Source organism: Candoia aspera, chromosome 3 (genome assembly GCF_035149785.1).
Source record: "Candoia aspera isolate rCanAsp1 chromosome 3, rCanAsp1.hap2, whole genome shotgun sequence".
Lineage (NCBI taxonomy): Eukaryota > Metazoa > Chordata > Lepidosauria > Squamata > Boidae > Candoia > Candoia aspera.
The window spans coordinates 183,582,009-183,597,711 of record NC_086155.1 but is presented as its reverse complement, the minus strand read 5'-3'; the positions used below and the strand labels follow the sequence as shown (position 1 = coordinate 183,597,711).

Genomic DNA, 15,703 nt, shown 5'->3' with positions numbered 1-15,703 from the left:
GTTTGCTCATTGCTAGCACTTCTCCCTCACAAAATAAATCTGGAAAGGGGCTAACGGTAATTTTTTTAGATTCTCAGCTTTATGTGATGATTGCCTACTCTAATAGACTCAGACTCACAAGCAGGGACTTAATGATATCTGATTTATTAAAGAATAGTATGCAAATACAGAGAAAGCTGAGAATGAGTAAAAGCGCGCCAAATACAAACTAAAAACCCTCAGCTCAAACGTAATCCCTCCCCTCGCCCTGCCATTGCAAACTCCCCCCCCCCCCCAGGTGCTGGTAACCATTTCTGCTGATATCCTGGGAAAGGAAACTTGAACACACGAGATAACCCAAACACATTCCAATCCAGCTGCTAACACATAACAATCCCACGAGATGGAATCCTCCTCCCCTCCCAGACGAAACACGCATCAGCCAAATGACATGCGAAACATTACGATGTAACGGTAACATTGGAACAGTGAACATGACACCCATTTATAGATTAAGGAGGACTGAGAATAAATAATTGCCTTCCTGCTATCATTTTTGTACTGAATTTGAAGGTTTGAATATTTTCCGACACTTTGGATTTGCCGTTTTGAATCTTCAGTTTTCTGTTCACTTTCTCTGGGACCTGCTTGTTAACTTCTTTCTCTTGGGCCAATTTCATTTGGAACTTTTCTATTAACTCATTAACTCCTATCTGCATGAGTCAACTATCTAGGGGGCACCATAACCTACTGCCTGAAATATGGAGGATTTCAAAGAGGATTTTTTAGAATTTCATTGTGAGCTTAAGCAGACCTTCAAAGAGATCTTTTCAGAGTCTGTCAAGTTATTCTGCAGAATATTCGGGACATTGAGGAAGATATTATCTCTAAAGTATGTCATCTGGCTGAAGATGTTATGGAGGAAGATGAAGATTTTGGCAAAGATGGAGATGTTTCTACTGTCAGTGAGACTGAAATAATGCCAGGCAAAGACTACATTTTGGTGCTGAAGGGATTAAAGCGACAGTCTGAGCTACAGATTACAAAAAGAGCTTTTTTTCTGGGGGATTGTTTTGGTTTTCTGAGGGAATATTATGGGAGAGAAGAGAATTTGTTTTGTGGGATTTTTTTTGCTGAGAAATCCGAGTTGTTAAGGGGGCAGTTGGGCTGTTTGATTTTTGCAAGAAAAATGCCTTGTGTGTAATAGGGAGATATGTAAATGCCTTGGTATACTTTGAAGTGGGGTAAAATAATTAAGCATGTGTAATTGGATTGATAGCGAGGTTATTATGGTTTCATTTCTCTTTAATGATTTGGATTAAGATTTACTGGACTTTTTTAAGGTTTGTTTGATTTGCAAGATTTATAAGGTATCTATAAGGTATAATAATAAATTGCTATTTTTATAATTTGATTTTTATTATAGTAGACAGAAATATATAGAATAGTGGTAGGAAGGAAATAATTAAATAAATGTTGTTTGGAGGGGAGGGAAATTGATTTAGAAATGTGTGTGTGTGTGTGTGTGTATTATACTGTATAAGGGGAAGGAGCAATTACATTAGTGATTTGTATATGTGCTAATGGAAAGATTTATAGAAATAACGTGATCTTGGTTTGATACTGAGTAAGGGATTGATTATGAAAATTGCTGTATATTCTTGTTGTTGAAAGTCGGAAGTCACTTCTTTGTGTAATCTTCAAAACTCTTTTTTCTTGGGTTTCACACTTCTTGTCATGTTCACTGTTTCAATGTGCACTGTACATCGTAACGTTTCACATGCCATGGCGCTGATGTGCGCTTGTTCGGGAGGGAGCTGCTGTGAAACCTTGTGCCAAGCTCTATCTATGTTCATTTCAATGGAATGTGTTTGGGTTATGTGCTTTGTTCAAGGACTTTTCCCGCGGACCATCAGAAGCCGTTAGGAGGACCTAGGATTGTGAGCTTGGGAAGATTCTACAGGGGGAGGGATCTCATTTGTACCGAGGGTTTTTAGTTTGCATTTGGCGCGCTTTTTTCATTCTCAGCTTTCTTTGTGATCCTGCATACTATTCTTTAATAAATCAGATATCTTTGTGATCCTGCTCATGAGTCTGATGGTGTTCTAGAATAGGCAATCATTTCATAAAGCTGAGAATCACCAAAGTAGTACCGTTAGCTCCTACCAAGATTAGTTTCTTGTGAGGGAAAAGAGTTAACAATGGTCGCGTCCAAGCTCACGGCCGGGGGACTTGAGGAACCGACTGGCTTGATGCCCGAGTCAACGGTCAAGAGCGGAGAACTGAGCCTCACCCCAGAACCTTCAGGTTTCTATTAGGATTCAAGTTCCAGCACTGAGGTGGAGGAATCTGACGATGGGAGAGAACCAGAGCAACCGGCACTCAGCGAATCGCCCGCAGAGTTGATCACCTGGGATGAAATGGGAGAACCCCAGCCAGGGACGTCCCAGGCATCCTGGAAGTATCGGTTCCCACTGACCCCAAACGTAGAATCTACCACAGTATCAACAGGGAGACAGCCTAACACATGAGGGAGGGAGGAATCTCAAACCCCTGAAAGGCTAAGAGTGGTGGAGGCCAAAATAGAATCGATGGAGTACATATTAAGAAACTTGTCTCTATCATGGGGGGGGGGGCAGCTAAGGCGCGAAGGAGATTCCAGCTCCAAGCAATCATCCCCCATCCCCCCACCCAGACTGCCAGCGGAGCAGGGCCAGAGACGGCGCTGGGATGAATCTCCACCCCGCAGAGTTCGACCACCAGTGTCCTCACCCCGAGGAGGGAGAACTACTGTAACCTGGGGCCCAACCACTCAAGCAGCCGCTGATTCAGCTCCAACAGGAGTGGGGGTGAAAGACTTTTCTGTCAAGTTTGATGGGGATCCAACCAAGTTACCTTTCTTTCTCACTAATGCTAAAAGTTACATGAGGCAATTTGGACCATACTTCCCTTCCGAAGAGGCTAAAATAACTGCCATTGCCACCAAGTTGAAGGGACGAGTAGCTGACTGGTATGTTCAATTAAGTGAGGCTGACTCCCCCGAGCTTGAGTATTTTGAGGACTTCATGTGGGCGTTAAAGCTGCATTTTGAGGATCCTCTAGCCAAGCCAAGAGCTAAAAAGGCGCTGAAGGATCTTACCCAGGGCCAACTGTCTATAGCTGATTACGCCCTGGAGTTTAAGGCTTTAGCTGGGAAAATCCCCGACTGGTCTCAGTCAACCTTAATAGAATGGTTTAAAGAGGGACTCAACCGGGACGTCCTGCAGTGGGCGTTGTGTAGAGACGACCCAGAGACATTATATGAATGGATCTGTCTGGCCGGCAAGGCTGAGCACACCCAGCATACCTTCATGCAAACCAAACGACCTGAAAAACAACCAGCCACCATGAGGGGACCCCGAAGTGCTGCAACTGCTGCCCGGCCAGGCTATAGAGCCTAGGAAGAGGAGAGAGATCAGCACTATGCGAGGGGTCAGTGTCTACGATGCGGAAAGGAAGGGCATCGAGCAGCTGATTGCCCAAAAGCCAAGGCTGGAGATCGAGCAGGCAAGCTGCCAGCCAAATCCCTACCCCCCTCGCGGCGGATGACAGCAGCCAAGGGGACAGCCGATGCTGAGGAAGTATTCTACTTATGGGAGAGGCTGAAGATGACTCTAAGGAGCCAGCGGGAAATGCCAGCCACCTGCCATGAAGAGCACCTGCAGGCAGGTGGAGGAGGATGGGCGCAAGGATGCTATGGTGAGTGCTGTCCCACTTTAGCAGTAAAAGTGAAATTGGGCTCCCGCACAAAGACTACAGAGGTCTGGGCTTTAGTTGACTCTGGGTGTTCCAGGTGTCTGATTCACCCTGATCTGGTTGCTGCTTTGGATCTGCCTAGCTTCCCCCTCCAGCAGTCTTTGATCTTCACACAGTTGGATGATTCAATGGCGGGGGGGGGGGGTGGCAACCCATTTCACTGGAACTGTTGCAATGCAAATGGGCAGCCACCGTGAGACTTTGAAATTTGTAGTGGCACCTGTTGGCAACCCCTTGGTCATTCTGGGGATTCCCTGGTTGACCAATCGAAGCCCACATATAAATTGGGAACACAGAACTGTGACTTTTAAAGATGGGTTTTACCAAGCCCCTACCGCGGAGAGAGCTTCAAGTGCAGGGGGTGGAAGGGCTGCAATTGCCACGCCGCACCCTAGTTTGGCACATTTAGAAGGCTTGCCCAATCGATACCAAGACTTTGCAGACATCTTTGAGGAAATGGAAGCAGAGCAGCTACCCCCCGCCCATCGGAAAACTGACTGTGCAATAGAGTTGGTTCCCAACGCTCAATTGCCCAAGCCAAAAATTTATCCAATGACTCAGAAGGAGCTTGAGGCATTACAGGACTTTATTGACAAAAATCTGTCAAGGGGATTTATTGAACCTGCAAATTCCCCAGTTGGGGCACCTGTGCTCTTCCGGGAAAAGAAAGATGGCACGCTTTGACTCTGTACAGACTATTGGGGGTTAAATTCCATCTCAATTTGCAACAAATACCCTCTGCCACTCATGAAGGACATGTTAGCTCACTTGTCTAAGGACAAGATTTTCTCCAAGCTCGATCTTTGTGAAGCCTATTTCCGCATCTGCATACAAGCTGGAGATGAGTGGAAAACCACTTTTAATTGCCCACTGGGTTCATTTCAGTACAAAGTCCTCCCTTTTGGGTTAGCTGGGGTGCCCGGAGTTTTCATGCAATTGATTAATGAAGTATTACATGATCATTTGTTTAAAGGGGTCCTAGTTTATTTGCACAATGTGCTCATTTACACTGAAACCAAGGAGGAACACGAAAGCCTTCTCAAACAGGTGTTAAGTAAGCTTAGAGGTGCCAAGCTTTATGCCAAGCTTTCCAAATGTGAGTTTCACAAGACCCAACTTGACTATCTAGGCTATAGGGTATCTGACAAGGGCATTGAAATGGACCCTGCAAAAATTCAGGCAATTTTAAGTTGGGTATGTCCCCGCACCCAGAGGCAATTGCAAAGTTTCCTCGGGTTCAGTAATTACTATCGCCAATTTATCCAGGGGTTCACTGAGATTGCTTTGCCCCTTACTGATTTACTCCATACCAAGGGCTTGGGGGAGACACGCAAAGTAAAAAACCTTGGGGCAGTGCTGAATTGGACGCCTGTCATGACCCCATTGAAAGGCACACAAGAGCCTCACAACGTGGATCATGATCATCAGGAAAGAGAGGAAGGATACAATCAAATCAATGCTCAACTAATCACCCAAGCAACCACACCCATGAACTGATCTACAGCTTAATAGGAGGACATCACAAGGTAATTCAGATAAGCATCGATGACACAGAAGGACTCACGCCTTGTGCCCCAGAGGACGCACCTGCACCAATAGGACAAAGACGGCAGCCGGGAAAACGCCCAAACAACCATCACAAATCCCATCAACATCTAAATCTCCCGTCCGGTCAGGGGAATGGGGACAATGGAGGGTGGAGGAGCACAGGGTCCGGCAAGGGGGTATAAACAGGACACCATGCCACCACGCCTCCATTCCCGTTTTTCGTTCTGTCAAGCATTCCGTTCCAATAAACCGGAAATCCTTAATCCCTATTAAGTGAGTCTGTGACTTATTCGGAGTGAGGCTGACCCTGACACGCCTGAATGCCAGGCAGCATTCGAGAAGTTAAAAACCCTCTTCACAGCTGAGCCTATTTTATACCACCCCTATCCTGAACGCCCCTTTGTGGTCCAAGTTGATGCTTCTGACTCCTCAGTTGGGGCTATATTGTTACAGAGAGATTCTGAAAATCACTTAAAACCCTGCGCTTATTTGTCCAGAAAATTTTCTGAAACTGAGCGCAGGTGGCATGTTTGGGAAAAAGAGGCTTTTGCTGTAAAAGCCGCTTTGGAAGCCTGGCGTCACCTCCTGGAAGGCGCTAAATGCCCTTTTGAGGTTTGGACCAATCACAGGAATTTGGAAGCCCTCCATACCCCCCGGCATCTCAGTCCTAAACAAATTCGCTGGGCTCAATTTTTCAGTCACTTTAACTTCCAGTTAAAATTTATTCCGGGAAAGGAAAACTTTCTGGCCGATGCTTTGTCACGTTTACCTCAGGACCTTGACCATGTGGCAGATATAGTTGGGACTGTTCTCACTGAACCACAACTGGGCTTGGTTGCTGTCACTCAGAGCCAGACCCGTGCACAGGCAACCCCGCCCCCAGCCCAGTCTGGGAAGCGGAAAGTGCAAGTTCCTTGTCAGTTACAGAAGGACTTTCTCCAGGCACTGAAATCTGACACTTGGTAGCTAGCTAATAGAGACAATGTCTCTTTTGAAAACGGTCTGGTATGGGTGGAGCACTGCCTTTATGTGCCTGAAACTTTAAGAGCTGATGTTTTGCAGCGTTCCCATGAGGATAAACTTGCTGGACACTTTGGTTTTGTCAAAACCTTGCATTTGGTTTGCTGTCAATTTTGGTGGCCAACCTTAAGGCGTGATGTAAACGACTATGTTGCTTCCTGTCCTGTTTGTACCATGTCAAAGCAAAAAGGAGGGAAACCACAGGGGCTTCTACAGCCAGTGGCCAGCCCATCCCATCCCTAGGATGAGATTTCTATGGATTTTATTGTGGACCTACCTCCCAGTCAGAAGAAAACTGTCATTTGGGTTGTAAAATATTTTTTCTCCAAACAACCCCATTTCATTCCATGTGCATCCATCCCATCGGCCCCGCAACTGGCCCGCCTATTTCTCATTCACATCTACCGTCTCCACGGTAGCCCCTCCTATTTGGTCAGCGACCACGGGACACAGTTTACTTCCCAGTTTTGGAAATCATTTTTAAAATTGATTGGCACCAAACAGGTGCTGTCCACGTCGTCCCATCCTGAGACTGACGGATCTACTGAGATTTTGAACTCCACCCTTGAACAATTCCTCAGAGCATACATTAACTACCATCAGGACAATTGCTGCGTTTTGCTGAAGTGGCTTACAACAATGCTGTCCATCAGAGTACCGGGCAAACCCCTTTTCGTGTGGTTTCTGGTCACAATTTTGTTCCCATCCCTGAGCTGCCACAACCCCCTCCCCCCCAATCCTGTTCTGCCTCTGACTGGGCTGTTAAGCTTGGTGATTCCTGGCCGGTGATTCAACAGGCTTTGGCTGATGCCCAGGCTGCTTACAAGTTTCAAGCCGATAAACATCGTTCTTTGCAACACGATTTCAAAATTGGGGATCAAGTATATCTATCTACCAAATTCATCAAGTCCCCACAACCCTCTAAAAAACTTGCTCCCAAGTTCATTGGTCCTTTCCCTATTGTTGGTCTTATCAATCCAGTTACTGTTAAATTTGACCTGCCTCACAATTTGAAACACTTGCACCCTGTTTTCCAATTGCAGCCTGCTCAAGCCTGTCCACCACTCTTCCCGCTGGCATCCCCAGCCTCCTCCTCCTGCCCTGATCATGATTGACGGCCAACAGCACTTTGAAGTCAAGGAGGTTGTTGATTCTTGCAAGCTTCGAGGCACCCTCCAGTATCTGATCCACTGGAAACACTTTCCTCATCCTGAATGGGTGCCTGCTCGCCATGTTAATGCTCCTGATTTAGTAAACCATTTCTACTTGGCTTACCCTTTGAAGCCTGCTGCTTAGTGTTTTCTTTCTTTTGGGGGGCAGTATGTCATGTTCACTGTTTCAATGTGCACTGTACATTGTAACGTTTCACATGCCATGGCGCTGACGTGCGTTTCTGTTTGGGAGGGAGCTGCTGTGAAACCTTGTGCCAAGCTCTGTATCTATGTTCATTTCAATGGAAAGTGTTTGGGTTATGTGCTTTGTTCAAGGACTTTTCCTGCAGACCATCAGAAGCCGTTAGGAGCACCTGGGATTGTGAGCTTGGGAAGATTCTATGGGGGGAGGGATCTCATTTGTACCAAGGGTTTTTAGTTTGCATTTGGCGCGCTTTTTTCATTCTCAGCTTTCTTTGTGATCCTGCATACTATTCTTTAATAAATCAGATATCTTTGTGATCCTGCTCATGAGTCTGATGGTGTTCTAGAATAGGCAATCATTACACTTCTTTAGTTTTTTTTCTTTTTGTAGTTTTTTTTGGGGGGTTTTGTAGTTTTTATCTTTGTTTCAAACTTAATAAAAATCTTTATAAAAAAAGAAAAGCATGCAGCAGTAAAATCTACTAAAAGTCTGAAGCTGCAATAAATGAATCTTTAAAATGTACAGTATCCAAGTAACTTACCTGTTTTACATCTATGAAATGCACACATTCTAGCCACATACTCAGAAAGCTGTGTCCACACTGAGCACATTTTTGCCTCTTAGAAAGCAAATTCTGGGCTTCTAAGTTTTTTTTTATTGCTGTGTATAGAAGATGGTTTCTGTTTTCCAACTGAGTGAAAATAAATCTTGCTGTTACTTCCTGTACAATTAAAAGACAGAATAAATATTATTGACAAGTATTGTAATAGAAATTCAAGTGGGTAACTTGAAGTTTTAATTTAGAAAAATTATGCGCCACTGTCTTTTTTAACAGCACAGTGCAGCTCAGAAAAATACAGCAAAAACCATCATTAGAACATAATTAAGAACAAGAAATACAAAAACTGAGAAACAGTAGAGACTTAATACTAAAACATTAAAACATCAAAAGCTCCGGGTAAATACGGATGCTTTTAACCCCCTCCAAACTTAATAAGGAGGCAGATTGTAATTTATTACAGTGGCAATTTATTTCTTGACATGGTCCCTGCCAAGAGAAAGAAAAAGTAACCACTGATGTTATATGCATCTGTGTTGGGAGCTGCAGCATGTGCTCCATTGATGATCTAAATGCATGGAGAAACTATGCGGGAATACGTAGGCAGATCTGTAGTTAGCTTGACTTTAAGCCATGTAATGCTTTATACACCAGTGTGAGTACCTTGAATTGGGGTGGAAGGAAACCCATAACCAATAAAGCTGTTTTAACACATGGATTATGTAGGACCTTTGACAGACACCACTCAGCACTCATGCTGCTGCATTCTGGGCAATTTCCAGGTTTTTTTTCAAGGGATGCACACCTGATTTAATTGGAGCTGGTTTGGTGTACCGGTTAAGGCATCAGGCTAGAAACTGGGAGACCGGGAGTTCTAGTCCCACCTTAGGCACAAAGCCACTGGGGGACCTTGGGCCAGTCACTCTCTCTCAGCCCTAGGAAGGAGGCAATAGCAAACCACTTCTGAAATCTTGCCAAAAGAACTGCAGGCAGTCACCAGGAGTAGAGACTGTCTTGAGCTCACCACCCCCCAAAAATCTACCCACTACCTGATTTATCAACCGAAGCTGCTAAAAGATGTTCTATTACCTACTGTACATTACTTAAGTTTGCTCTGCCCACAAATTAGCAATGAAAGTGGCCTAATTATTAACATATTTTTTTGATTCAAATATATTTAAAGTGTCTAAATGACCATGCCATTTTAAAAGAAGTTTTCTTCCTCATTTGACACATATTTTTTTTCTAAGAGGATAGCATCTACATTTCATGCATGCATCAAAAATGCTCCTTCCTTCTGAGCTGTTGGCTGATTCACACATTCTACTAAGAGATAAGGTGGCTTGTTTTATTTTGGTTTAGTGATGTGTGAAGCCAGCTAGTGTGCTTCATAAATCATTACTTACATGGTTTAGCATTATATGAAAAACAGCCAAAAGCTTGTTCACTGACCCATGTTTAAAACAAACCACCTTTTTTAACTGATGTTATAATCATCCCAAACTCATACAATTAAGGTTCTTAGTATTATGCTAAATCATTTTAATCTATTTAACTTGAAACTACTGTACTGAACTCATTTGATTAACAATCACTTTCAGCATATATTGCAGACTATAAAATGGTTATTTGGAATTGTTTGAATATCAAAAATTCAAATTACTTCGAAATCTAGGGAAAGCATCATGTTAAAACAATAGTTTCTTGAAAGTGTACTTCTCTATTAATAACCTTAAGAGTAAGAATGTCCTCTTCTTGTATGGCACTAACTGGATTTTTCTGAAGCAATGGATTATCTTCACAGTAAAGTTCCTCAAGCTGAAGATATCCCATCTATTTAAATAACACAAAAACATTTTAAATATAAAACAATACATTTAGTATTTTTCCAATTAACGCCATTTATTTGCCATAATTCCCAGGCCTGCAGTTGGGATTTTGTGTTTGTGGAGCCCTGACAATTTGGGGGGTTATTTGTGTTTTGTCTGAGTGTTCATTGGTGGTCCCCCCCCATTTTATATTATGCATACTTTAAAACTATAAGCTGTCCAGAGTCTTTTTTGGAGTCAGGTATCTTCAGAATCAATTAATTAAATAAATAAATAAATAAGATGTATTTGTACAGATAAAAGAATAAGGCTACAGATACAATTGGAAAAAAAAAAAAAAGAACCACATGTTCTTTCCTGCCCAGACTGAACAGGCTTTGTGTCTCTTGCATTTCCATCTGAAATTGCATAAAAGAACATTTTCTATTGCTGCACCAAAATGGTGGGACTCTTTTCTCTGCTTAGAGAGTGATTTTGATGGCTTTTGTCGCTGACACATGGTGTTCAAAGCCTTTGATCTGGCTGATTTTATCTGCAGTTCCTATACCATCTGTGTGTTTGTGTAAATGTGCATGTTATTAAACTTTACTAAGCAACAGGGTGTTTTTACAAAAACAAAATGGCGAAACACAAATACAGTAACAGCAAAAACACTAACAGTTCCAAAAAAAGGTAAAGTATTAAATGTCAAGTAGGGATCCATACTCCCCCACAAAATGGGGATCTTTGAACTCAATTGGACTGTTTTCCCTCTAAGAATGGTTCTTAGGAGCTTACGATGCTGAACCATTAGAATACATACAAGTTACCAACTACTACAATATCGAAGATAAATATGACTACATACAGTATAAGGATGCCATTTACTAGCAATTTCCTTTCAGCTCTGAATGCTTATGCTGGAATAGTGAGATGATCAAAATAACACATCGAGAACATGTTATATCAAGATTGTATGATGGGAATATTTATTTCCACAGGCATTTCGTTCTGAACCTGTTTGTTTTATGCAAGTTGAGAGCGAATACAGATGGTTTTGCATTCAAATATAAGGGGGTTGTAGAAATATACACAGGCAAACTGGCTCATGGGGTATGTTGGCTTATACTTCCTTTCTCCTTCTTGCCAATATACAGGCAAGAGAGACTATAGATAATAGTAATAGCTATAGCAACAGTCCATTATATGCTAGAGGAATGAGAGATTCCTACCTTTTCAAATCTTCCATTTAAAATAGCCTTTCTAAAAAACCTATTTGATTAGACTATTTCAAATTATTGTGAAAACAATATTCACATCCCTACGGTAAACTGTGGAGTAACTAGAACTGTTATAACTCTGATTTCCATAGTCTAGAATCAATAGCCTCTGTTCCCATAACTGGAGCATGGAACTATTAAACCAGCACAACCCAAGAAAATATTGTGGGTTAATATATATACTCAGTTCTTCTTATTATTCCTGGTCCTTTTCTGTCTCCCCAGGTAGAACTTTACCCAGCCTGTAATGGCTTAGACTCTTCTAACAATTCTGTTGCCAGTGCTCAAGGAAACCAAAGGATGCGAAGGGAGACTGGAAGACTTCTGCTAGACTTAGGCTGTGGCTGAAGAAGATATTTCTAGTTATAGGTAAAGTATCTCTGTAACAGAACTTCTCTAGTGATCAATAGTCTGGTAGATATTTCTTTATGGGGTTTGCTAGAGAATCCCATTCATTTTTGTTTAGTAGAGATCTCCTTCAATACTAGTTAAGATAGATCTTGGCACCCAGTTCCCAGAGGGATCTAATACTTCATATTATCTGCTGGAAAAACCATCCATTAATTAGTTTTGTTTCTTGGATTTAGAAGAATTCTTTCAGTAATTTGAAGGGGCCATGGTGGCTCAGTGGTTAAGATGCTGAGTCAGAGGACCATTAATGTTGGCAGCTCGGCAGTTCGAAACCCAAGAGTATGAGCCACGTGACAGAGGGAGCTCCCGTCACCTTGTCCCAGCTCCTGCTAACCTAGCAGTTCAAAAGCATGCAAATGCAAGTAGATAAATAGGTACCACTTAGGTGGGAAAATAACAGGGACATGAAAAGAGCCCCCTCAGGCATCCCCTGGGCAATGGTGACATCACCAGCAAATCCTTTCAATAAAGAAGCACCTTGGTAGGTGCTTCTGACACACACACACACAAAAGTAATTTGAAAGTGATCTTGAAGTACATGTTACTGGTCTTTGGCAAATAAATAAATACTTTTTTGTATTTATCTTTTATACATACATAATTGGACATTAAAATTACATTTCTTAAAGAACAGAATACTGCTTCATTAGATGGGGCATCCAAAATAGGCACAATTGGAAGCTAATGACTTAGCTAATACAGGTGGTCCTCACTTAACAACCACTCATTCAGTGACCATTCAAACTTAAGACAGTGCTCAATGAGGGGAACTTACAACAGGTCCTTGCACTTACAACAGTCCATGGTCCCGTGATCACAATCCAGGCACTTGGAGACCGTGGCGACCAGCTCGGAATTATGATGTCACAGTGTCCTGTAATCACATGATCACCATTTGCAACCTTCTTTGCTGGCTTCCTACAAGCAAAGTCAATGGGGAAGCTGGCAGGATTTCACAAATGGCAATCACATGATGTTGCACTTCACTTAATGACAGCAGCCAGAAGTGCCAGAATTTCTGTTGCTAAGCAGTGCAGACATGTGATGTCATGCTTTACGATCATGGCACTTAATGATGGAAATTCCGGTCCGAATTGCCGTCATTATGTGAGAACTACCTGTATTATGTAAAGAATGATTAAGTGCAAAGAGATACCTTTTGATTATCTCTAAGGTAGATATTGTAGCTGTGTACAAAATATATATGTACACACGCAGTGTTTCTTAATCTTGTTAACTTTAAGATGTGTGGACTTAAACTCCCAGAATTCCCCAGCCAAGACTGAGAAATACTGCACTAAGACTACTAGTATATTATTCTTATATTTATTCTTTTTCTTTTATCAGTAAGCTGCCCAGAGTGTCAAGGAGTCAGGCAGCCTCGAAATTAGATAGAATAAATAAATATTATGCAGCTGGTCCATCTGCAAAACCTCTTACAATTCTCTACCAAAAAACTCTTGAGACTTTTCATATCTTCAGGGCAAGCAGGGTGAATAAACATGTATATTCCAGGTCATATCCTTCATAGTAATCTCTATAAAAATAACAGTATTTTAAAGATTGTAACCGTGACAGAATTCCTTGAGTGTAATCCAAAAACCTCCTTGCCAAAAGATGATTTCACTCTCATAAAATAACAGATCATTAAGTGTGAAATTCTTGAATTCTATGGCTTAGATTTCACATAAAATGTGATTACAAGTTTTCATGGACACGTTTAGCAAAGCACTTATTTATTTACTATATCTTTTATACTGCCAGCTATGAAAGTCTCTTGGCAGGTTACAATAAAATACACAACCTAATCCAACCACAGAGGGAGAGGGAGAGGGAGAGGGAGAGGGAGAGGGAGAGGGAGAGGGAGAGGGAGAGGGAGAGGGAGAGGGAGATGATATAGATCAGTGCTTCTCAACCTTGGCAACTTTAAGATGTGTGAACTTCAACTCCCAGAATTTCCTAGCTAGCCATGCTGGCTGGGGAATTCTGGGAGTTGAAGTCCACACATCTTAAAGTTGCTAAGGTTGAGAAACACTGCTCTAAACTGGTTGGAGATCCAGTGGTCAGAGTTCCCATTGTATGATGGTACTTTTATGCCTTCTTCTAACCATTCCTAAAAGCCACTGTAGAAACTATGGAAAGCCAGAATCACTAGAAATCAGATACCACTTTTCTGTGAGCAAAAGTACTGATTGTTCATACAACAAATTCTGTGTTTCTCAGTCTCAGCAACTTCAAGATGTGTCCCAGAATTCACCAGCCAGCATGTTAAAGTTGCTGAGGCTGAGAAACACTACTCTGACTCTACCTCTTTATTAAAATTTCTTTAAAATCTTAAATAAGACATTCTTTTATGAACATCTTCATAAAATATAAACCGTTGGGCATTCAAAGGTGCTTCTACATTAGTTCTTTTCACTGGAATTGCTATTCTTTCTTTACTTACTTTTTACAGAATATTTATATGACATTGCTGGAAATGCACTGTATTTGGGTATTTTCTGGGCCAATCATTAGACTTCTGTAGAAGATTGGGAGGGAGGTTTCCATTGAAGAGATTTATTAATACTCATACTTACTGCTTTGGGAAAAATCTGAATATTATTTCCTGCAACGTCAAGAACCTTAAGTCTCTTCAGCTTGCAGATTCCCTAATTAAAATGATAAATGTGAATTAGTAATATTAAAATAAGTGGCTTACAGTGCAGTCCTAAGTAGACCTACTCTGAAGTTCTGCAGAGTGTGTTCCAAAGTAAATGTGCATAAAGTTACTGTGTTTATTGCTTCACAGAGCTGGACACCTTGAATATATTCCCAGAGTATCCCCAAAAGAAACCATTAAATTATCATTTTTAATGTGACAGAAGGAGCAATGTTAAATACATGGAGAATAATTAATTTGATTTAATTATCTTTAAATGTAACCTAAATTATATCAAATTTAGTTTTTTCACAAGGCATTATCACTATTTTGTTCCAGTCTTCCAGTCTTTTTTATAGAAAAAATTACCCCAAGAAACCACTTAAATGCAAAATGCAACACTCTTCCTTAAATTAGGACGAATAGACAGACAGCAGTCATGAAAGAGAAGCTGAACACAAATTATAGATAGAAGGGAGAGTCAATTCTTTTTATATATTAAATAATCTGGAGATAATGTGTCTTGTTATTTATTTGCCCCTATGATTAGAATATATTATTTGTGACATTTTATTTCCTGCCTTTTCAACAGAAACCTAAAACAATGTTATATTTTGGCCTCAAAATAACACTAGTGTACATTAGGCTGAAAAACAAGGACTGGACTCACATACTGTGCTAAACTACCATGTAGCTGTTTGGTTTTCTGCTTGGTATGTTGTGTGAATCTAAGCACCCTGGTTTCAAAACCATGATTTATAGGGGGTTTTTTACTAATGCAGATAATTATAGTTTATTCAGTAGACTACCATTTAAAAACCATGGTTTGTTCTGATGTGGGAAACCAGCCTATATTAGCCATTCTGCAATTTGAGCCTTCCCATTAAAACAAACATCTGCTAAGGGTATCTTTTGAAGTGATCCATTATTTTTCATTCTTTTGTCTGACCTTTGATCTATCAAAAGTCCCTTCCCACATTCAGATATAACCCTGCTTTCCCCTTTCTAGCTCCTCTGTGTTCCACTGGCTAAAGCTCTTGTTCTTCAATAGCTCATTGCATTGCCCTCTGTCTTTTAAAAGTTTTTTAAAAATCCAGATACTTTTTATTTCATTAATTCATCAGATGAACAGTACACTGTATCTACAATTAACTCTGAGTCCTATTTAAGAGATGTAAGCTGGTAGCATAATGAAATTTCTATGGAGGTCAAGTTGGGGAGTATTTGTCTGTAACAGTCAATACGAGTTGAACTGTCTTGAAGCACTTAACTATTAAAAATCTAATAGTATCCTACTTGAGATAGA

At 41.3% G+C, this 15,703-nt stretch overlaps 1 protein-coding gene across 1 annotated transcript in view; it reads right to left on the bottom strand.

The window, feature by feature from the left end:
- The window catches only part of LRRC69 (leucine rich repeat containing 69), a 36,480-nt gene that overhangs the window by 11,734 nt on the left and 9,043 nt on the right, over positions 1-15,703 (bottom strand). Inside the window, exons 5-7 of the mRNA XM_063299976.1 lie at positions 14,336-14,407; positions 9,989-10,090; positions 8,240-8,419 (exon numbers count right to left, since the gene is read on the bottom strand). Of these exons, the coding sequence (XP_063156046.1) occupies positions 8,240-8,419; positions 9,989-10,090; positions 14,336-14,407 (354 nt within the window). The remainder of the gene's footprint in view (positions 1-8,239; positions 8,420-9,988; positions 10,091-14,335; positions 14,408-15,703) is intronic.